Genomic DNA, 23,089 nt, shown 5'->3' on the forward strand with positions numbered 1-23,089 from the left:
AAGATGACAGCTGATCATCTAGCATGTGTTTGCACACAGGCACTCGTCGCACACAAGCAGCGTGACACACAAATGAAGTCCGTCTCACACCCTCTTGCGTGCACAGTCAAATAACACACACGCACAGTCAAGTTAATGATCAACGACAAAGCAAAGACACGAGAGAGTGAGACGACAGGAAGGAGAAGAAGGAAAAGAAGGTCTTGACGGGAGGCAGCAGAAGCGCCGGATCCTGCTTGTGAGTCGTCTTCTTCTCGGTGCCGACGTGCAATATGAACGTGGCCGTCACGGTGGAGCAGCTGTCGGCCGCAACGGAGGACAGGCGCCGAGGTGGGATGGTGCGCCTGCCGCTGCCTGCTCTTCCAAATGTCTCGCCAAAGGTCTTCACGAGTGTCTCGCTGCGTGCTTTTATGATCGTTTCACCGCGTGTGCGAGCTTTGAGCCATTGTATTAGGAGGCCTTGTTAACAGCATGTGCATGTGTGCGCGGGTGCGCACGTGGGTGGTGGCCGTCTGCAGACTGAGGTCGTCACCTCCGGGTCACTTCAACGGTGGGAAAAAGCTTGGAATGACAGCTGAGTAATAATGGCCTTAACCGTCGCGTCATCTGTCCATCATCTTTGGGATTCATAAAAGAATCACGTAAAAAATCGGAGATCGTTTCATTCGTTTATTCCCACGGCATTTTTCTTTTTTTCAAATTGACGGTGCAGAAAACGCATCAGCATAAACCGATCATTCAGTTCCTGATATGGCCAGAAAATTGGCAAAAATGTTGCCATTGTCCGCTCGTTTTGGGGAAAAACAGAACAAAAGATCACAAAGAAAATTGGAGAGGATCTACAGCTCAGAGGCTAAAATTGGGGCGATTTCGACTATTCGCCAATGAGTGGATTGTCCAAACGCTTGTTAATTGATTTGAAGTTGTCTATGAATAGATAAATGGACTGTTGAGCTCAGCTCAAATGTTACTGAGCAGCATCGTCTTTAGCGCTCTCATAGCACGCACGGGCCGATTTTCTTTCACCTACCGAGGCTTAACCGAGAAAAAGTCTCGGAATTAGCTTTTTCCATTTCTCGAAGGGATTCAAGAGATTTAAAAGATGCCAGTAACAAAGCATAGCACAGCCACACGGTGTTTTCATGTGTTGCAGAAGTTTCCCTGCATCAGTCAGCTCGCGTCCAAGCCGAGGAGGTCACTCACCTGTTGGACGGCCACGTGGGCTGGGACAGGTGAGACGCACGCGCCTGGACAAAAGGTGCCCTTCCGCGCTTGCGTGCTCCGGCTTGGATTGGCTCGGAGGATTTATCCAAGAGTGCAGTGGCGGGCGGCGCTCTGCACATGTGCTGGAATGTGGCGGCAGCTGGGGGTCGCGCAGGTTTATAAGAGCACGTGACCCACCCTCTGGCCCCACCTTGCAAAAAGACAGCAGCTCAACATAGTTGCTCTCCATTTTGCCACATCTCACAACAAAGAGCAACTTGTGAAAATGAGAAAAAGTGCAGTCAAGTGAAATCGAAACGAAATGCAGTCCAAGATGAAAGGCTGATGCCAACATATTTGATGGACTCCACTCACTTTGTGGACGTCACCATCTCCCCTGAGGAAACGTCATTTGTATTTACATTGAAAAAAAAGCAAAGATGATCTTTGGTTGCACGCCCATTCAAATCATGCTTCGACCATGTTGATTTCATTTTTGTGCAATGTGCGCAAATCTCAGAAGTCACAATTGCCAGAGGTCGCCTCATGATTTTCTGGATTTGTTTGGGTTTTCCCCCCAAAACATGTAACCCTGGTCAGTCTGTGGTTATTTTTGCAAATGGTTTGAAAATGGCTTACTTGATTGAATAGAAAAGAAACAATAGGCTCTGGTGGTCAAGGAAAACTGTTGAAAACAACAGGCAAACAAAGGATCCAAATAAACACTCGCCAAAACAGACTCGATCGGGAGCGGACAATAGCGAGGCATGATATCATAGCGCGCCACAAAGCGCACAAAGAGCCAACAAGGACGGAACGCAAAGCAGACGAGCTGGCGAGGAACACCTCAACAAGACGCAGGAGCTGATTGGGGGCAGGACTGAGGTGGAACCAAGAAGCCAACGTTGAAGAAAACAAACGACAAAGCAAAGTCTCAAAGCCAACATGCTTTCCTGAAAAGGAGCTGAAAGGTACCACTTTCCTCTGACAAATAGCAGAGCAGCCAAAATGGGTATTTCAACAAAAGCAACTTGTTTTTCAACATCTTTTCAAGGCTTGATGCCATGGCAAGCCATTTGGAACAACGCCACTGAGTAGTCTTTGCTGGGATTCTGGCCGTGCCATTTCTTCCTTCAGTGTCCCGCTGTGAAATAGCTAACCTTTCACCCTTCGGGAGGGGAAGGTCTCATCTGGCACCCTAGTGATTGAGTCCGTGCACTCTTTGAATTGTCCACTCACAGGGCGCAACAATGTCCATGCGGCATCTCAGCAGGGCTCGCTCCCATTAAGAGTGCAAAGGTCAAGCGGGGGCCCACGTGTGTGTGTGTGTGTGTGGGAGAGTGTGGGAATGTTCCAAGTGGACGCTGAGCAAAAACAGCGCAGCAAGTGCAGTGGACAAAACCTTCTTGTTTGGGTTCCCGGTGACGACGCGCTTGGATGACTTTGCTGCAGTGGTAGGAATCAGTGGGACACAAATGAAGTCCCGGTTTGTGCCAGCTCAACACAATTTACTTTTCACCATTATTCTTCTCGATTTACTTTTCACGAACCCCACCCCCGAGCGAGAAAGCCAAATCGATCGGGATCGCAGGCAGCCACGCAGTTGCCATTTGCCGCTTGTCATTCCTTCGTGGATCTCGTTGCGACCGACTGACGAGAGTCTCGGCCCAATTAGACGAATGGCGTCGGCTCGCGGAGCGAGTGAAACACTCCGAGACCACGGCGTCATCATCCTGCACGCCAAAGTTGCTCAGAAGTCGTACGGCAACGAGAAGAGGTGCGCACACGCCTGCGTGCACACGTGTCTCCGTCATTGGGCGGTGACCTCCAATCGCATGCTGTTTGTGTCCATCCATTCATTGGCGTCTTGTTCAGGTTCTTCTGTCCTCCTCCCTGTGTTTACGCCAACATGCCGAGGCTGACGCGTGACCTCCTACAAGCTGAAGGCCTCGCTTTGAGCGAGGGGACGGACGGCGTGCACGGCTACATGTACGTGGACAGCGCCGCGCTGACTCGCAGTGACACCCACAAGCTCAACTTTGAAACACTCCCCAACAAGGTCAAACACTTTGTGTTCTTTCCTGTCTGTTCTCTTCATTCATTTGTGTTGGTTGGCGTCATTCCTGTGCTTATGTCTCCATTGGTGCTGGTCGTATGTCATCCGCATCTTCATTTCCGTGTTCATGTCCACTCGACTGTCATGAGCGAGGTCAAGTCATGTCAGTTTGTCCGTTCAAGTTGCTATCAGGGTGATTGGAGAAGGCTATTCCGTTCTATTTGCGTGTGTCCATCAAGTCCCGTCACGAAGGTTATTTCCTTCAGGCCACGCTGCAAAAATGAACTACAAATGGATGTTAGCAATGTTGGCCATTCGTGATGCAGTTCACGCCATTCGCGGCGGCGCCGTTTGTCTAGTTGACAGTGCTCGCTCACGTTTGTGTCACGTGACTTTTGCAGACCGGGATGTCGGCATGCGCCAAGTCTCTGTTCATCTCGGACCAGGACAAAAGAAAACACTTTCGTCTCGTACTCGGGCTCTTCCTAGAAGCGGGCTCGGTCCGAGCGGAAGTAGGCTCCTTCCTCAGCCGCCCGATCAAAGTCATCTCCAAACCGTCGCAGAAGAGACAAAGCATGAAGAATGCAGACCGTCAGTACACACCGCTTTCTACATCTGGTCAAGCACATTCAACGTACATCTGTGTGCATATTTGTTTGGGGGCACATTTTGACGCTGTGCTGGCGTGTTGCGTGCGCATATTTCCTCCGTGTTCCAGTGTGCATCTCTGCCGGTTCCCGTGTGGCCTTGTTCAACCGCCTGCGCTCTCAGACTGTCAGTACTCGATACCTGAATGTGGAGGGCGGGTCCTTCGTTGCCAGCACCCGACAGTGGACCGCCTTCATCATCACGCTCGGTGTGTTCGCCGCATTAGCGACGCTAGCCGCGGTAGCGAGCTCGGCCACGTTGGCAACGTGCTGGCGTGAACCAACGTTGCTATCGTGTTTATTTTCCCACATGCTGCTTTCTTAATCCATTTAGTTGGCAACAATGCACCTGAAAAACCACATTACTAGCTAGCCAAGATTTGTGTTAGCGATTCAGCAACTTGAAAGAGGTTAGCAACCTCTGTGATGTCCCGTATGTATATCAAGCAAGTTTGCAAGCATTTGCAACCGGCTTGGCGTCACTCACGTGCGATGTGAGTCAAATCTTTGCACCTTTTCACTACAGCCATATTAGCGAGGTCAGTGATGTTGACGGCATCAGAGATGTTAGCAACAGATGGAATAAGAAACCGAGGGGAGGAGTGAGAGAGCAAGGAAAGAAGGAAATCAAGATGAGAAAAAGGGCTGTGAGGGAAGGAAGCAAAGGACCACCCAGCCTCTGTGGGTGCGTGCGTGCGTGCGTGTATTTTGCTACGCTTGGTGTGCAAGTGCAGGTGTGTTTGATTTACTCCAACTTGGAAGCACCCGGCAGCGCCGTGAGGCTCATCTGCCACTTGTCGGTCAACCCCCCTCTGTCACTCCCTTGCAAATAAACGAAGGCAACGCACAGGACGTGCCATGTGGCTCTTGTGCATGCTCAATTTAGAAATGCCTGTGTGTGTGTGTGTGTGCTTTTGCGCAGTGGAGGAGCAGCACGCCGAGCATCAAGGTGACTTTGTGCTGAGTGAAGGATTGGTCTGTTACGGTTCTGTGGTCCAACTTGTGTGCATGGAGTCTGGACTCACTCTGCCCCCCATGGTAACACATACCAATGTATGGCTTTTGTGCTAAACGTTGACGCAAGTCTGCCATATGATGAAGCCTTTTGCTCAGGGCTCCGATTTCCTTTGAGGTGTATTTTCAAGGCCACGGGCTCGCTACGAGAACCCTGAAATACGCATCGGCCGTGCGTTTGACGAGCAGAAAGAGCCAGGGCTGCATTTGCGCTGTCCACGTGTTGACTAGCCATTGGAAGGAATGCACTTGAAAGGAATCAGGCCCGGTCCCTCCGAAAAACAAAAACAAACGGTCTTTTTCCCGCAAGATCCTCGAGTGCTCGATTCAGTCCTCGAGAGTAAAGCCCTCATTTCACCGTATCAAAACGTGACTGATTCCAAACGATCGGGAACCATTCCCTCCCCCCGCACTCATGTAGACTCTGTATTCTTTTTTTCTGACACACACTCATATGCAGGAAAGGAACTCACGGTGTCGGCACGTGAGACAGGCCAGTGGGTGTCAAACTCTTTTTTTCTTTGTAGTCATAGCTTCTTTCGGAGGGCCATTAAGACTGTCAACCCAAATCAATGTATGAGCACCTCATATTATATACAGTAAAAGCTACAAAACAAACTGACAAATAACTCTTTGGTCAAATCTTTTCAAAAAAAGATATTAGACAATTTGCAATTCTAGTAATGACACAATTTGTCTTGTCGGGCCACATGAAATGATGCGGCGGGCCGTATCTGGCACCCGGGCCTTGAGTTAGACTCCTGTGCCTGACACCATTGCACCTCCCAAATGGTGAGGCCCCCAAACGACACGAGGCATTTTTAGCCATTCAAAGCAGTCCACAAATTGTGATGCCCACGCGCTGGTGAAAAATTGGGACCCAGGCGACACTGAGCGCATGTTGGGCCTGTTGTGTTGTCGTGGCCTATCAAAGGTGCAGCTAGCTAGCTCCTGACTTTGCAAAGGCAGATTCTGGAATTGAGCACAATAAGAGTGTGTTTTGTGCAGCTTGAGCGGCCGTGCACTGTTGTCCTCAGGTAATCCGCAAGGTGAACAAGCAGCACGCCGTCTTGTCGGTGGACGAGCCCGTGTCGCAGCTGCACAAATGCGCCCTGGAGATGCGCCGTGCGCCAGCGGCCTACCTAGCCGTTGCCGACGACGCCGTGGTGCTGCACCAGGTGGCCGCCCCCCTTTCCTTTTGGCCGTGGCTGGAATGTAGAACTGCTTTTCCTTCCGCTTGAGCTTCCACGGCGCGCGTGCGACCCACCCGCGGATGCTTTGTGTCTGGGAAGGTAAAGGCTACAGTAACTCTGCCCCCGCCTTCACCCCGCAGGCCACGCCCGGCGCAACAGAGGCCGGCCGAGTGTCGCTGAACGACGGCTCGTGCTGGACCATCATCAGCATAGAGGTGGTGGAATTCGCCTTCTGTCAGGCGGACGGTGCCTGCGTCCGGACCCCCATCACGCCTTTTCCCGACGTCAATGGGCTGGAAGTAAGTCGGGCGCTGGCTGGCTCGCTCGCTCGCTCGGAAATAGGGCCATAGTCAGCATTCGCCGGCCAGATGCCAAGGCGTGGCTTTGCTCTGTTGACTTGCGTTTCCCTTTCAGCATCTGTTAACCCTCATTTGTTCATGGTTTCTTCATTCCTTTTCCTTCACTCGACTCTCCTCCTTCTCGTTGCGTCCAAGCTCAGCGGCGGCGGCCGTGCGGCTACGTTGGAACTACGCGGCGAAAACCTGGGGCCTCACCTACAAGTGTGCTTCGGCTGCTGCGAGGCTGACACCGTATTCAAGTATGCCCACCACTACCCAGGCTGCCATCACTCTGGGCCAGCCGCCGCCCACAAATGTGTAATGATCTCTGCTCTACACTTCAGCAAAAGTCATGGAATGATGCAATCTAAAATTGGAAGCAATCTTTTTGTCAAAGGCTGCAAGTGAGACAATGGCGTGCATATGTTTGCATTACTGTTTGTCTCCCTTTGCAAACATCCGGCTGGCACACTTTTGCAACGGCACTTTTGTGAAGGCCGAGCACTGGCTTGAAAGACGGATTCCAGACATTCGGCCCAGCGAAGAAACCCACCTTGCCCAATCTCCTTTTGAGTCTTTGCAATGGCAAACCTGACCAGCCTGACCAACGAGCCAACCCCCCCAAAATAGATCTGGTACTGTTTTACACCATTCTTGGTTCACGGCAGGTGAGCTGAGCCGAGCCGAGCGGGCGCCACCGAGATGCTGGTGGGACGATCGAAAGACTTTTCTTGCTTCCACGTGATGCCATTCCGGGCGGACAATGCAAACCTTGTGGCTCAGCTGCCGAGAGCAGCAGAGGCGGTAGGGGGGAAGCCCCCCCCCCCCCCCCCCGAGTGCCTGTCTTCAAACCCTCCTTTCTTTAAACCTTAACTCTGGTTTCAAGGCCTCGTTCCCCATCTCAACCCTTAGTTGAGCCTCCTTTGAGATCCGAAGCCTTTTTAAATCCTTCATAAACCCTGATGGGAATGCAAAGCGTGAAACCCCAACTATGGCTTGAACTTGAAACTTCAAACCTTCATGTTGGATCCAAACGTCCATCCTAACAAAATGTGCGCAGGCCTAACCCCGGAGCCTTAATTTGAAAAGGTCAACCTGTCTTAAAAGCCTAACTTTAAGCCATAAAAGGCCATTTTGAACTCGGGAGCCTGAGCTGACACTCTACTGCAGGCTTCAAGCTCTCATGTCCGTGACTTTGGAGGCCTCTGCCCAGAGTTTGAAGCCAACAGCTGACTTAAAACCTTGCCCCATCTTAATTTGAAACCCTCTTCTGCTTAATTTGGTGCTTAGGTCCACCAAGTGCCTGGTTTGCACGGTTCCAGATGTGTGCGCGTTGCAGTGCGGTTGCTGCGGTGACGACAGCCGTCACCAAGTCAGCGGTGCGGTGACAGTGCCGATCTCCTTGCGGCGCCCGTGCGACGGCCTCGTCTACCGCACGGCCTTCAGCTTCACGTACACGCCTGAGCCGGAGCGGCCCCCAGCGGGTGGCGCCCTCAGGACAGCAGCTGCCGAGCACCGCGATGACGCCATGCTGGACAGCATACACCACGAGTTTGCCAGGACCAACTTCCATCTCTTCACTTGAAGCCCTAACCCGGCTTTTTCCAGCCAATCTTTGTTTGAAAGCCTGAAATTGGCATGAAAACCTCAAGTTGAAACTACTGGTGTGGTTTGGAAAGCCCCACCCTGAACTCCTCCTCTTCCATTCTCACTTTTGCTGAAATATCGACATTTTGTGAACGTGAAGGTGTAACTACAGCTTGGATTGGAATCTACACTTTGAGCCAAGCTCTTGTGTTGCTTTTAGGTCCAACTGTGACCGTCAGAAATAAAAGCACCAAATGCCACCCATCCTTGTGTGTGATTGAGCAGCCATGTTTACACAAAATCATCAAAGAATTGTACATATATGAGATTGTCCACCCTAATAGAACATGTACACATTGCTGTTGCTCTCTCTGAAATCTTGAAACCATGACTAAGTTTTGAATCCTTATTTGACACCACAACCTTGTCTTGAAAGCCCGATCCACCCCTTCCTCTGTCTTCCTGTCTGTGTTGGTGTCGGGCCCGTTGGTGTTGGAAACGTTGCGGCAACAGTGGTGCGGCGACCCCGCCTCACGTCAACAGGACGTCCTCGATGGAAGAAAATGGTCGGTCGCTACTGCAGCTGCTGCTCGGATCCCGTCGACTTTTACCGCGCCCTGTTTCAACAATCCTGGACCTCGGCACGGGTACCGTGGACAAGTGACACTCCAGTCACCTGACTGCGTCACCTCACTCAACCGCCTCTGGCGTCCTCATTTCTGACGTAGGAGGAGGATCTCATTCATTATCGTCATTGATCATCACAATTTGTCATAACAATTGATCAGCATAAATAATCAAACTCACAATCATTTTTGTCATCATTTTTTTCTATCCCTCATTTTCATAGATAGATCTTCATCACAATGAACTGGTATGACTGACTTGAACAATAAAAGAAAAATAACTTGATATTCTGATGTGATCAAACGCCCCTATCATATGTCGTCCTCCTTTACCTTAGGTTTACAATTTTTGATCATTTATATTGTCAATCCGTATGGTAAACTTAGTTGCCTCCTTCTGTCTTTGTGTGGATGTCATGGTAACAGCAGGTTGCCCAGGTAGGTGACAGGGTCTGATACTCAATCCACGCATGCGCGCACACACGCGTGTTTTGTCTGGTTGTCATCTCACCTATATTTTTCAGTTGATAGCCGCCAATGACGTCATTGCATTTCCGGTCTGTGCGGGAAGTCGCCTCAATTTGGTGATCAGCATCTTCTTTGTTTTGTCAGCATCCTCTTCATTCATCACGCGGACCAGGCCGTCCCGGCAGCTCCGTACGCCGCCTCTCGCGCTCACTAGCTCGGGCCCATCCGTGCCAAGGTCCGTCCGGTGCTCCGTCATGGTGCAGAAGTCTCGGAACGGTAGCGTGTTTCCCGGAGCGCAGGCCGACCAGAAGAAGCTGAAAGTCGGCTTTGTGGGTCTGGAAGCCGGCGGGACGGATTCCAGCAGGGACGGAGCTCTGCTCATTGCAGGTAATTTTGTTGCCATGACGTCAATCAACCGTAAAATGACCGAGAACAAAGCCGAATGAATGCTGGGGATCGCTGAAGGTGAAGGGGTGCACTCGCTTGTCTTGTTTGCCGTCACTCGGAGTTCGATTCCCGCATAGACGGTGAGCGTGTGTGCAAGCGCGCGTGTGTGTCAAAAACATCATCAAACAAAACAAACAAAACCAAAAAACAGGCGGATGCTTGATGGTGTAGGGGTACACTAGCCGCTGTTGTGTGCAGGCACCATTCCCGCAATGACCGGCGTGGTCCAGTTCTTTTTTTCTTTTATGGCCTGGCACAGGAGGCTGAGAATATCATTCATAAAGAAGATCAATACCAAATATCCCTGAAGCAATGTTCCCTGTCACTTCTCAACACACAAGCTCCCTGTGCACACTGTGGACCACTGTGGGCAACACTAGATTAAAGAAAGAAATAAAAAAACATATTGTCATTGAAAACTTGAACTTGCCTGGGCTCGGATTTGATTTTGTGTGGCATCTTGTTCCTTTTCTGTCGGTCTTGTGAGCTCTCCCGCAATAATGACATTTCTGCAATAATGACATTTCTGCTGAATGTGACGCGGGAGGTAGTGCAACTTCCATTCAGTCCATATTTTTCCCTCGCCCGCCCGCCACTTTGGATTCAATGCATGTTTTGCACAGTAGAGCTTTCTCACTGGAAAAAGAGAACATCTCACTCACCCACCCAGTTTCACCGTTTGCTCTTTTATTTGCACACACTCCGACAGCCGTTCCATCTTAAAAGAACCACCGCATGCATCTCTTATTGACTTTGGCTTGGCATGTGGATGTGTGCCTGCTCGTTCGTTTGGCCACGCTTCGCATTTTCATCTCTTGCCCATCCGTGCCGCACTAACCTGCACCTGCACGGCACATTTTCAGGCACTGTCAATGCTATGATTGGCTATGTAGCCTTAGTCAACCAGATCATTGGCTGGACACCTGTCAATCACTGATTGAATCAGTTGATGCTGAATTTTATTTTGTGTAGCATGGGATTTCTTGTGCGCAGTTAAGAGGGAACATTGCCCTGAAGTCAGTATTGTGGCGGCACTCTTGCTAATTGTTGATTTATATTTCTGCGTACGTACTGAGCAGCGTTTGTGTTGCACAGCCGACGAAGGTCTTCGGCGTCAGCGCAGCAGCGTGTCGGGGGGCAAGAAAGCTCCCAAGAGGAACGCCCTCTACAGGCGGTTGCAGAACTTCCTCTACAACGTCCTCGAGAGGCCCCGGGGGTGGGCCTTCATATACCACGCCTACGTGTGAGAACATATGCACGCACACATGCACAGGTTCTACTCAGCTCGTCGGGCCTCGCGCCTATCAATAAGCATTCACGCTTCACACCCGCGGACCACCGTGTCAGCTGACTTTACAGAAATCCAAGATGGTGGATGCTCTGCCGCCTCCTTGATTGTCCATCTGTCTGTGGGTGGGTGGCGTTTGTCCTCTCAGGTTCCTGCTGGTCTTCTCCTGCCTAGTCCTGTCCGTCTTCTCTACCATCCGAGAGTACGAGAAGAGCTCCGAGGACGCGCTCTACATCCTGGTGAGCGGCCGTACACTCCCGGCGTATCTGAAGCGGGCTGCTCAGCAGAACACGGCGTACGGACTCATGTAGCACACGGAGAAGCGCAAGTTCAAAGACAGAGCAAGTGCTCGACAGCTAAATGGTGTCATCGGCCCGCGTTCCAAAAGCCAAGGTGGAAACGGGATGAAACCACGTGTGCGCAGGAGGTGGTGACCATCGTGGTGTTCGGCGTGGAGTACACGGTGCGCATCTGGGCGGCGGGCTGCTGCTGCCGATATCGAGGATGGCGAGGAAGACTCAAGTTTGCCAGGAAGCCCTTTTGCGTCATCGGTGAGCCTGAATATCATCTGAATATCTCCATCCATCACACTGTACTACCTAGCTAATCAATCCCATGTGCCAAAGAGGCCTATTGGAACATGTGCTTGTTGTGTCCTCAGACATCATGGTGCTGATCGCGTCCATCTCGGTGCTGGCGGCGGGCACACAGGGAAACGTGTTTGCCACCTCAGCCATCCGCTCGCTGCGCTTCCTCCAGATTCTGCGCATGATCCGCATGGACCGCCGCGGAGGAACCTGGAAGCTGCTGGGATCGGTCGTCTATGCCCACAGCAAGGTGATGCACGGCGACCCAATGTCGCATAGACATACGACGGACGGGCTGTTCGGGCAATGTCCAGGCAAGCGTGGGCCAGCAATGGCTATTGGAAAGCTGCTGAGGGTGAAGGGGTTGCAACAGTACCAATCATTTGCAGAATCACCTTGCTTGGGTAGCCAGCCCTCCACTACTCTGGCGGCTTGAGTGCGTGCGTGACACAGGGAGCCAGCCCTATCATGTCAAGTTGGGTGTTGATTGTGGACATGATTGATGTGACTTCCTGATTTTTTTGCTGTCCATGTGCGTGTGCAGGAACTGATCACAGCCTGGTACATCGGCTTCCTGTGTCTAATCCTGGCAAGCTTCCTGGTTTATTTGGCAGAGAAAGAAGACAACGAACAATTTGAGACGTACGCTGACGCCCTCTGGTGGGGATTGGTGAGACTTCCTCCGATCCACTTGAGCCAAAAACGCACGTTGAGCGTCAGACGCTGTCTAACTGGCCGGCCGCTGTCCATCAGATCACGCTGACCACCATCGGCTACGGAGACAAGTTCCCCATCACCTGGAACGGTCGCCTGCTGGCGGCCACGTTTACTCTGATCGGCGTGTCTTTTTTTGCTTTGCCAGCTGTAAGCGCGTGCGCGTGTTTGAGAGGCCGTTGTGCGTGCGAGCGGACGCTGGTGCTTTCATGTCTGTTTCCTCTCCAGGGCATCCTGGGTTCTGGTTTTGCTCTCAAGGTACAAGAGCAGCACAGACAAAAACATTTTGAGAAGAGACGGAACCCAGCAGCGGGACTCATTCAGGTAACCTAAGGTTAACAGAATGAAGGAGAAGCCCGTCTGGTCGAATTGCGTCACCTGCCACGTGTGCACAGGCCGCGTGGAGGGTTTACGCCACAAACCTGACTCGATCCGACCTGACATCCACGTGGGACTACTACGAAAGGACCGTGTCCGTCCCCATGTACAGGTCAGTCCGCCCCCTTCCGACAAGGCCTCACAGTTCTGTGGTTGAAGATGGGCAACACCCTCTGGTCTAAATCCCCACTCCACAACCTATTGGGGGGAAGGAGAAGAAGAAAGCTGGTGAGGGGAGCCAACCACATATGAAGGACCGCCCCTTCCGGGATTTCTCCAACGGCTGCCGAGCAGCAATTATTCAAATCCGAAAAAAGCAGAGACCTAGAAGAGACCCCGCCGATAAGAGCGGTTGTTCCTCAGGACCCGAGCCGGTCGGTCGATGCCAAATCCTCCACGTCGACGCCAACAAAGCGGTCCGCCTCAGGTCTCATCCAGGTGGCTCAGTGCTTTGACAGGAAAAAGGGCAAAACGGCCAATTCCGTGTCATGGAAGTCAAATTGAGATTTCACTGTGTTTACAGAGACACACGCTCAAATTTGCGCTGGTGGGGACAAACAATAGATTGTGGTGTTTTTGCAGGTTAATTCCGCCCCTCAACCAGTTGGACCTGCTGAGGAATCTAAAGAACAAGTCAGGACTCTCATTCAGGTCTCCACTTAAGCAGAACTCTGTCTTGTAATTCATCCTTGTCTTTTGCTTCCATGCCCATTATCACTGTCATGATGATTTACCTTTCTTGTGTCTCTGCAGGAAGGAAGTCCAGTCGGAGCCTTCTCCGAGGTCAGTGAAGCTCGATAAAAGCTTGGCCAGATCTTTGACTAGAGGCAAACTTGATTGTGCATGCAAAGGAACGCAGTGGCTTATCTAGCGAGCGGGCGGGCGCACCTCGGACGGCGTGGCCCGTCCGTGTTGCCGCAGAGTCGACTTCTCCTGTAGCCTGTCACAGCTAGCGCTACCGCATCCATTCGACAAATGTCGGGATCAAATATCCAGGCTTGGCGACACGTCCGTTCCCGTCACTTCAAACTTCATTGGTGCTCCTGGAATAGCTTCAGTCTGGGCAAGCTTTGAGTGAATTGGCACGATATTAGTAGGCCACACGCGACACGCCCGCCAAGCGCTTGCGCAGTCCATTCAATGAGCCAGCCAGCCCAGCAGCTCATGAGCTCATTTGGCAGCCACCATCAGTCATCTTTTTCACTTTCTCCCGTGCCAGCAGTCAGAAGGTGAGTCTAAAAGAGAGAGTCTTCTCATCTCCACGCAGTTCGGGAACCAAAGGAAAAGGTTCTCCTCAGCATGGTGAGTCTTGTCCAGATAGCGCACCTTGACTGGCTTTTAGATCCCAACGTCTTGCATCGACTTCCTCTTGCTAGCCATCCCGGCGGTTGGTCCAGGTGTAGCTCCAGGGGTGACTCCCGGAGTTCCCGGTGGTGTTCAGGCCCTGCGCCGCTCCCCCAGCATAGATCCCGGTCTGGAGGACAGTCCGAGTAAGGTTCCTAAGAGCTGGAGCTTTGGAGAACGCAGCAGAAGCAGACAGGCCTTCAGGATTCGAGGAGTCGCATCCCGCCAGAATTCCCAAGGTAGGACATCTTGCATCCGGTCACCTGACCATTGGTGTGTCTGTCCACTCAAGTATCCTGTCTCATTTTGAAGGACTTGATGTGTAACGGAGGACAAGACACTCAAAATCTGTCACAGTCATCCTTTTGAACATCGGAAACAAAATGGTTCTTTTGAATGGATTGATGAGGGATGGGCCAATTTCTGCATGGATGCTGGAATGCAAAATGATGCCTGAGACTGTTTGGAATGAAGACTGACTGTAGGGGTGGGTGACTTGATGACTGTTTGGATTTAGGGATGCTGGAATGCTAAATGATGGCTGAGACCGTTTCGAATGATAATGTGTGATCAAGCGAGATTTCGGCCTTGGAAGACTTGCTTGACACAACTAAACGATCTACGTGGGCTCTAACAAATGGACAGGATTTGAAAAATAGCAGGACGAAGCGAGTGGCTGTGGCTTTCAACGTGGAGCTCTCTGGTGTCTGATTGTGAGGCTTTCAATGTGGACCTCTACAGATGTCACTTGTTTGGTGTCTGATTGTGAGGCTTTCAATGTGGACCTCTACAGATGTCACTTGATGGTGTCTGATTCTGAGGCTTTCAATGTCAACCTTTCCGGGTGTCACTTGTTTGGTGTCTGATTCTGAGGCTTTTAATGCGGACCTCTTCAGGTGTCACTTCTGAGGCGTGTGGTGTGTTCTTTTTGTGTAGTCCTCATAGAGATGCAGGACGAAGAGTTCCGACAGAAGAGCTCACCAGGTTAGCGCAGGCGCACAAAGAAGCGCACGCGTGCGACCGCCACGATTGCCACAACTTTGTTGGCCATTGCAGACGCGAGCCTGCCGGGAGAAGACGTGGCCGATGATAACAAGAGCTGCCACTGTGAGTTCGTCCCGCAAGACCTGACACCCGGCATCAAGGTCACCATCCGAGCCATCTGGTACAAAGACCCGACTTACGCAACAGTCGCCGCCGACACCGTTTTGTCAACTTCACTCATGGCTTTGCTCGCTGTTCCTTTGCCGTTTGATTCACATTTTGGTTCACATTTTGGTTTATTTTGCTCACCCCAGGACCAAGGTCACCATCAGCCATTGGGTAAGAGACACAAACTGATAGCAATAAGCTTTCATATTCTCTTCTTGTCTCCTTCTGTTGTCTTCTGTCATGTGTCACTGTTTGGTAGTGTTTTTTTTTTTTTTTTTTGGTCCCATTATTATTGTTGTCATTTGTGCTCTGTCACCCTCCAGATGTTGACAGTTGAACATGAAACTAGCGTGGAATCTCTGCTTGACTCTAAAAGACCAGTTTACACTTGATGTTAGAAGAAGGTGTTGACTTCCTTTTTCTTGTCTCCCAGTATCATGCGCTTCATGGTGTCCAAGAGGAAGTTTAAGGAGAGTCTTCGTCCGTATGATGTCATGGATGTGATTGAACAGTATTCAGCGGGACACTTGGACATGCTGGCACGGATCAAGAACCTTCAGTCCAGGTGCAACGTCTGCCCTCAACCTGTGACAATGCAGCGGTTCTATTTCCTTCCCGCTTTCAGGGTGGACCAGATCGTGGGCAGAGGAACACCAATTGCAGACAAGGACCGACCAAAAGGTGCAGGGGAAGAACTCCCTGAGGACCCCAGCATGATGGGACGCTTGGGGAAGGTGGAGAAGCAGGTGACCAACCACCACTGGCAACCGACATGATTCCCAGGACTTCATTTGATGATGGATGTTGGTGATTTGTCCTCTTCTGGACTGTCCTTCAGGTCCTGTCAATGGAGAGAAAGCTGGACTTCCTAGTCAATATCTACATCCAGCGAATGGGAATCCCACAGACAGAGACGGATGCCTACTTTGGATCGAAGGAACCAGACCCGGCGCCACCTTACCAGAGTCCAGTGGACCAGCTGGAGAAGAGCCAGTCTATTCAAAAGACCCCTCAGTTAGTCATTGATGTTGATCAGCATAATACATCAACCTAGACTGGAATCAATTCCAGTCCACCCATGACATGAATATTTTGAACTAGTCAATCTGCAACACAGTTTGAGCCGAGAATTTAATATCTAACACCTTCTAACATCTGAGGCATGACCGCAGTCTAGAATCTGACCCTGTAATCTAAGGCACCCCTCACATGCTATAAATGAATGTCCTTTAAAAATATTCTGATACAGACCTACCTAAAAGAACCAGAGTCTGATACTCTGAACTTACCGTTCTTCTTCTTGTTCCAGAGTGTTGCCAGATGACAGTGTGGACAAGAGTCATTTTGGGACCAAAATGGTCAGGTCCAGTAGTTCGACTAACCCCCGGGAGTACAATTTCACCACCTGCCCCCCCTCGACTTCCTGGCAGCCAACGGGTTCCCAATTCCTTCAACAGCTTCCACCTCAGCCACAGCGTAGCCTAGGTAACACTCCGAGTCCGGAGGGGGACGGGTCCCTGGTTCGACTTCCACCGCCGCCAGCTGGAGAGAGGCCCGGTGGGAATCGAGCCAAACGCCACAGTACCGGAGAAAGGGGGGGGGCTGAGAGAGGGGGCAAGGAAGGGGTAGGGGAGGATGAGGTCAAGCCCGACATGGACCACTCCCTGTCCATCCCATCTGTGGACCACGATGATTTGGAGCACTCCTTCAGCGTGTTCTCCATCTCTCAGTCCAGGGACAACCTGGATTTGCTCAACAACAGTTTTTATTCATCCGCCAAACTGGCGTCCAACCTGGAGGGATCAGCGGGGGCCTCCCGCCGTGCCGCCACAAGACCGTGCATTGCAGAGGCCGAGTCGGACTCAGACTCGGAGCTCTGCAATGCGCCCTCGCCGCGTTCAGACCGCACCTGGCCCGCAAACAAGTAGAGCCCATTGGAAACCAGGTGGAACCAGCAGAACTCCCAAATAAATATAGAAGTCAGAATTATAGAAAGGTGACAAAAACATTCACACACCAGCTCAAGTGGAGGGTGAAGCAGAAACACGTAAGATGCACGCTACCAGCTGAGTTTTTGGATCACCGCAACACTGAAGACGCGCTCTCGTCCGATTGGCCTCTGCAGTCACACTATTGCTCTTGATACGCTGACTGAAACACAGCCACGTTCACGGCAGAGATGCAACCAATCCTCTGGTATGTTGGTTGCCGCACCGAGGGCACACTCAGACCTGATTGCTTCACCGTGACACTGAGACGACGTGTTTCCAACAGACTAGTTGCCTGTCGGGACACGCTTGCACCCGGTTGGTTGGTTGGTTGGTTGGTTCGCACTCAATGCCTGCCTGCCTGCCTGCCTGTCTGTGCATCAAATACATTTGTATGTATCAAACAGTAACATGTAATGATTGATTTAGAAAAAAGTGACACTGGCCTGAAGGTGGTGTCAAAGGTTCAGACAGTCACGAAGAAAATGGAAAAGAAAACATTTTGAAGAACAGTAAGACAGTCTTCAAATCCAAAGCTAGCTAAGCGGTCGACGCCAAAACTAGCGTCCTCATATCGTCCACTACTTAAAATGCTAAAAACCCTCTGGTCCTCAAGGCGATACAAAATATGAACACTATTATGCTAAGTGAGCATCGATTGCTGTACGGTACGAGAGAGCAACACTGAAACTAATGCCAAGGAGTCCTGATAGCAGCAATAATCCAGGCTTGAGGAACATACGTAGAATTGACAAGTGAGACATTCTAACTTCATGCCAAGGGAAGGGTTTGCTCATGAGCTAACTTTGCTAATGCTGCAGTTCCAACAACCATTGCTCATAAAGCTCATCCAGAACCTGATCTAGGGTGACCAGAGGTCCTCTTTTTCCCGGACATGTCCTACTTTTGAGGAGTACTGAAGAGGAGCCCTTTTTTTTCTTCAAATGCTGCACCGATGCCCATATTTCTTTTGGTTTTTTTAGTGTACCACTATAAAACTCAAAAATGTCAGTCTCCACATTTGGTTTTGTCAGTGTAAATATCCATCCATCCATCCATCCCATTTTGGCGGGCATGCTGGAGCCTATCCCAGCAGTCATCGGGCAGTTGTCGGGTGTTTTGCGTTCTTCACCCAACCTGATCAGACGCTCACATTCTTTTGGCGACAATTTGTGAGCCTGTTTTCCTAACGCTGCACACACACACACACCTTCTCTCTTACTTCTCATCACGTGGACTCTCACACACGCATGTTCATTTAGCCGTGAGTATTAATCACAAAAACTTTATCTTGTGCTATTACTGACCATGAACAAGAGAAATTTATAAGTGCTGATGAAATAAAAACAAAAATCAATGTACCTTAATTGTTGAAGGGAATCATTACGAATGCTCCCACACATTCACATGAAAAGTTCCTGTCCCTCCTAAAAGTGCCATCATGAAATAAATCCATAGACGAGGCATCGAGTCAACAATAGATTTGAGTGGCATAAACAGGGCCGGCCGGACTGGGAGTTTTTTTCAGGCCAGGAGTCAGTTATGTAACCAGGCCACCCGAGCCTTGCCCACACGTGCATGTTCACACCCACACTTGGTGATGCTCGGTGAAGAGGGAGCAACAGCAATGTGGACATGTTCCCGTGATAATACATTTGCCAGTCCTCCGAGGAAACAAGTACGTTTCCTCGGAGGACTGACAAAGGTGAGCGGTAATTCTCACAGGGCCGTCGACTAAATGAACCCGCAGAGGACAAACGAAGGTCGCCGAGCTTGTTAACGCGCGCAACCACCCGACGTGTCTTCGTTACGTCTCGACAAACACAGATCACTTTGATGTTCCTTCCACGTTGATAAGTATTAGCTTTTTTTGAGGAACGTTCCCTCGCGGCTCGGAGTCTGTGACATAATTCGGCTGCGGTCGGGCCAAAGCCTGCTAAGAGCAGAGAGTGGATTTGGTTTCTGGAAAATGGGCTTTCCCACAGCTTAACACCAACACTGATCCTTCTAACAAAAGACAGAACCCGTCTGTGACCAAAAGACCAAAGCTGACTGGAACTTAACTTGAGGCCCCAAACCAGACCCCCACGCATCAGCCTCCAACAACTGTCTGTCATGCCATGTCAACGTCGGTCGAGGCAAAGGTTCTTATCACCTTGCCGTTCCGATCTGATATTCGTCGCGTTGTGCTCAAGATCGTGGTGTCCGAGGCCAAGACCCGCCTGAGCCCAGAACTGGCTACTCGACCCAGGGAAGACCAAGACTTTTGGGAGTTCGGACCAAGTCGAGACCAGGGTTGAGAGGAAGCCCAAAAAATGAAAGGTTAAACAGTTAAAGGGTCACCTCGCTTTAATCGTTGTTTGCTTTGAAATACCAACAACTTTTTGAAGGTTGGAGTGGTTCCACGGGTGCTGGGCTGTTCCCAACACATCAGCTGTTGTTGTAGCAAGCATCATCTAGTTCATCTAGTTGTCCCCTCCTTCAAGTTGAGGAAGAGCAGATCAGCGCCGGTCTGAGTCCGAGACTAGTTTAGGGCGTCAAGTCTGACATAAGACCGAGAGAGCTTTGCGTCAACCTGACCTTGTCAAGCGTTACAAGCGTTTCTAGTGGCACACGTGCGCTCTCTGGTGGTAGGCCAACGAATTACTGCCCAAGTGCGCTTGACTGGTCTTGGAAAGGTATAAAAGATGACAGGAGGGCTGGTGTGGGGTCAGAGGTGCGCCCCGCTGACGCAGGTGAGTGTTGACTTCGTTTATTTTCCACTGCACGAACTAGATGTGACTTTGAGTGCGGATGGTTGTTGGTCTCTGTGTGTCCTGCGATTGGCTGGCAACCGGTTCAGGGTGTCCCCCGCCTACTGTCTGATGACGGACTGCTGGGATAGCGACCCCAGTGAGGATAAGCAGTGTAGAAAATGGATGGCTGGATGTTTGGGATGGATGGATGTTTGGATGGACGGACGGACGGACGGACGGACCAAAGGTTGTTTTAGATGTGAATACGCGTAGTACGCGCCGTAGTGGGAATTGGAAAAGTTCTTCAATCTCTGCCGGCTCGACTTCAACCTGAAATGGATTCTGCAATCCAAACATGCACCAGCACTCGCCGCATAAGACAAGACAAGAAGGCTTTCCGCTGCTCCTGATACGACAAGTGCACGTTTGTCGTGAGTCGAAGCGCGTTAAGTCCTCCCTCCTCGTACGTGTTTGTTTGCTTGTATGCGCACGTGAAACCCCAAATTGTCGTCCTCTATCTTGGAAATGGTGTCTGTCTTTTGAGGACCTTTCCTTCATGTTCTGTCCGATCTGTGGCCCAAACAAGCAAGAAACACATTATGAGTGAAGGAGTACACAAATGCGGCTCGAAATTCAGACCGGCCCGAAGCATTGTGTCATCAAATCAATAAGTGGCCCGCTGGCACTGTCGCCGCGGGAACGTGCGCGCCCCAGAGCGAGCCACAGAAAGGAAACCAGCGCTCATGATCGGTTGCGAGCTAGCGTGTCTCCTCCGTCCCTTCCCAGTTCACACGCACAAAAGGTGCCCGTTTGCAAGATAATCAGTGATAATCACAGATACTTCCTCATTCAAATGTCCACACAATCAGAAGACGCTGCAAGTGACGCACCACAGGGCTTAAAGGCAAAAAAACAACATGTTGTGGGTCTTCACTTCAGAACCATTTCTTTCAAACTTGTGTCCTCTTGTCATTTTTCCAGAGAGGGAGCCATGCGCGTGTGTTTGTTGCTAAGGGACTAGTTCAAAAAGAGATTGTTGAGATTGCTCAGCACGTGGGTCGTGACATGGCGGCGGCGGCGGCCAACGGGAGCCAGCTCATTGAGTATCGAGACTCGCTCAGCAAAGCGGTGCTCAAGAATGTACTGGTGCTCGCCATCGGCCTGTCCATCAACTACATCAACGCCAGCCTCGTGTACACCTTTTGCAAGCACCAGGTAGGCCAGCCAGCACACAACAACAGATTGGATCCATGCTGTCTCCATCCGTCAGAGTGCAACGGTTTCGCAAAGTGAGAAGCTAAGCGTTTTGCGTGCGAGAGCCTGACTCTGAAGCCAGTCGTACCCTCCCACCGTGGTGATGGTTCCGTTTGCCAGCCTGCGAGAGGGGGAACTTCCCAAGACTTTGCCATTTGCTTTGGCTAGTTCCTTCACCGGTCCCATGTCAGTAAACCATGGCCGTTTTCGATGATTTCATATTAGATGTGAAGTCGCGCTGAGTTGTCCTACCCACAAAACGCAGAAAGACGAAAGGGCACCCACCATAAATGACTTTTTCACCAGATTTGAGACAGAAATTGAAGTCACCAAAGTGTTTGGGCTGCTTGATTCTTGCCAAAAGATGTATTTGCAATCACAGATGGTCCATTTTGTGTGCAGATCTTCTACTGCAACCCTCGCTACATCCTCTTCTTCCACCTGGTTGTGAACGACATGATCCAAATGAGCGTGAGCGTCATCCTCTTTGTGGTCAGCTACACCCTGTACAGGATCAGCGTCCTATCGTGCACCCCCTTCATCCTGATGGCCGTCATCACCGGGGAGAACACGCCCCTCAACCTGGCGTGCATGGCGGCCGAGTGCTACGTGGCCGTGTGCCTCCCGCTTCACCATACCCGAATCTGCACGGTCAGGAGGACTCTAGCCCTCATCGCCTTGATCTGGGCAATCAGCGTCATCTCCGCCGTCCCGGATCTCTTTGTCACTCTGGCCTCCGAGCCTCCGGAGTTCTTCTCCTCCAGAATCTTCTGCCTCCGAGAGACGGCCTTCCCCAATCCGTTGCTGGCTCAGAAGCGGGATATCACCTACATCGTCTACCTGGTCCTGGTGTGGTCAGTCATCTTCTTGCTGTATTTCAAGATCCTCTTCACGGCCCAAACGGCAAACAAGGACGCCAGGAAGGCTCGGCGGACCATCGTCCTGCACGGCGTTCAGGTGCTGCTGTGCATGACCATGTATACCGAGGCTCTGGTCAAGATGGCTCTGCTGCGCTGGTTCCCCAGGAACTACTCGGACTCGCTGTTTGCCTGCTATGTGGTGGTTCAGTTATTGCCCCGCGCCATCAGCCCCATCATATACGGCGTGCGTGATAAGTGCTTCAGGAAGTACCTCAAACACTACCTGGTCTGCACGAGCGGCCATCTGTGACTTTGCACTGGGAACGACAACAATGTGTCTCACCGTGACATCGGTCCTACTTTCCAGCACCTTCGCCAGAGGACTCGAAAGTGCAACTTTTTCTCCAACATGTTTTGGCTTGAAATATCACAGTTTCAATGTAGCTTTGACATCATATGTTGTATTTATTGACTTCTGACGGGTCCCCGGTTGTTTTGCGCCCCATACTGAGTACTCAATGTCGGTGGCCTCTTATCTGGTCAACTCTGTGACGTGGTGTCTTCTCGCTGTACCCGACCTTAAGTATGCTTGCATCACTCACCTATTAGTGAGTCATTTTGTTGCGTTTTGTTCAAGATGTCCATTGTTGAGCAAGAAAAAGAAAGATGTGGAATAACAGTTGGTTCTTTATTTGCAAGATCTTGGCTTGTTGATTGGCATTCAGGGCACAAGGCACTTCAGCAGAAAAAACAACAACAACAATGTCATACTCCAGATCAGAAGGTTTTATATTGTCCACTAGCAGGAACTAGGAATAGAAGGGGAAAGAAGGAAAAACATGTCCTTGTAAGGTATATACATCGGTTCTGTTCTCACCTAAATGTCCTGTTATCTACTGAATGTTTTGTGACTATGGGTCATGGAAAGTGAACTGAGCTGTGTGTGCCGTGTCAGTGTTCTAATTGAGACACTATGTTTGTATAAATTAATAAGAATATTTACAGATTGATTGACATGATCAAGTATAGAAGTGTGTATAAACTGAAGAGAGAGCAACAGCAATGTGTACATATTCTAGCAAAGATGAATAAAGTTTAGTCTAAGTTATTGGTCGTCCTGATAAGTTTAGCAGTGATGTTTTTGGTGTGAAAAATAAACATCGAAAAGGACGGACGCCTGACGTTAACGTGACAAGTGCAGAAAGGCGCC

The 23,089-nt window shown here is 50.7% G+C and overlaps 3 protein-coding genes across 4 annotated transcripts; all 3 read left to right on the top strand.

Annotated features, from left to right (window-relative positions):
- The first annotated feature begins 253 nt into the window (after nt 1-253).
- On the top strand, nt 254-8,293 carry rbpjl (recombination signal binding protein for immunoglobulin kappa J region-like). Its single transcript, XM_085923892.1, has 11 exons — nt 254-330; nt 1,154-1,232; nt 2,879-2,980; nt 3,079-3,262; nt 3,661-3,850; nt 3,978-4,115; nt 4,829-4,944; nt 5,958-6,098; nt 6,254-6,412; nt 6,608-6,711; nt 7,742-8,293. The coding sequence occupies exons 1-11, from the start codon at nt 273-275 to the stop codon at nt 8,034-8,036; spliced, it is 1,566 nt and encodes a 521-aa protein (XP_085780018.1). The 5' UTR covers nt 254-272; the 3' UTR covers nt 8,037-8,293.
- Nucleotides 8,294-9,226: 933 nt separating this feature from the next.
- Nucleotides 9,227-18,378, top strand: LOC147049655 (potassium voltage-gated channel subfamily KQT member 2-like). 2 transcript variants are annotated; one of them, XM_085923574.1, is made up of 19 exons: nt 9,227-9,519; nt 10,675-10,822; nt 11,016-11,106; nt 11,292-11,418; nt 11,529-11,704; nt 11,999-12,124; nt 12,208-12,318; nt 12,397-12,492; nt 12,564-12,658; nt 13,129-13,197; nt 13,300-13,329; nt 13,766-13,848; nt 13,923-14,129; nt 14,827-14,874; nt 14,947-15,055; nt 15,476-15,607; nt 15,668-15,788; nt 15,881-16,056; nt 16,352-18,378. In XM_085923574.1, the coding sequence occupies exons 1-19, from the start codon at nt 9,387-9,389 to the stop codon at nt 16,968-16,970; spliced, it is 2,697 nt and encodes an 898-aa protein (XP_085779700.1). In that variant the 5' UTR covers nt 9,227-9,386; the 3' UTR covers nt 16,971-18,378. The 2 variants fall into 2 exon arrangements, with proteins under 2 accessions (XP_085779700.1, XP_085779701.1); XM_085923575.1 differs by having other exon boundaries at nt 13,769-13,848.
- A 2,302-nt stretch (nt 18,379-20,680) lies between these two features.
- Nucleotides 20,681-22,189, top strand: LOC147049656 (odorant receptor 131-2-like). Its single transcript, XM_085924538.1, has 2 exons — nt 20,681-20,980; nt 21,422-22,189. Exons 1-2 carry the CDS (start codon nt 20,831-20,833, stop codon nt 22,187-22,189), a joined length of 918 nt encoding a protein of 305 aa, XP_085780664.1. The 5' UTR covers nt 20,681-20,830.
- The last annotated feature ends 900 nt before the right edge of the window (nt 22,190-23,089 follow it).

The sequence above is a fragment of the Syngnathus leptorhynchus genome, chromosome 11 (assembly GCF_054491065.1).
Source record: "Syngnathus leptorhynchus isolate UIUO chromosome 11, UIUO_Slep, whole genome shotgun sequence".
Classification (NCBI taxonomy): Eukaryota; Metazoa; Chordata; class Actinopteri; order Syngnathiformes; family Syngnathidae; genus Syngnathus; species Syngnathus leptorhynchus.

Coding starts and splice junctions, on each gene's coding strand:
- LOC147049656 (XM_085924538.1), top strand. CDS start 20,831: ATGGCGGCGGCGGCGGCCAACGGGAGCCAGCTCATTGAGTATCGAGAC. Junction 20,981..21,421: donor ACACCTTTTGCAAGCACCAG/GTAGGCCAGCCA, acceptor TTTTGTGTGCAG/ATCTTCTACTGCAACCCTCG.
- LOC147049655 (XM_085923574.1), top strand. CDS start 9,387: ATGGTGCAGAAGTCTCGGAACGGTAGCGTGTTTCCCGGAGCGCAGGCC. Junction 13,198..13,299: donor AAGTCAGGACTCTCATTCAG/GTCTCCACTTAA, acceptor GTGTCTCTGCAG/GAAGGAAGTCCAGTCGGAGC. Junction 15,608..15,667: donor ATCAAGAACCTTCAGTCCAG/GTGCAACGTCTG, acceptor TCCCGCTTTCAG/GGTGGACCAGATCGTGGGCA.
- rbpjl (XM_085923892.1), top strand. CDS start 273: ATGAACGTGGCCGTCACGGTGGAGCAGCTGTCGGCCGCAACGGAGGAC. Junction 6,099..6,253: donor ACGCCGTGGTGCTGCACCAG/GTGGCCGCCCCC, acceptor TTCACCCCGCAG/GCCACGCCCGGCGCAACAGA. Junction 6,413..6,607: donor CCGACGTCAATGGGCTGGAA/GTAAGTCGGGCG, acceptor GTTGCGTCCAAG/CTCAGCGGCGGCGGCCGTGC.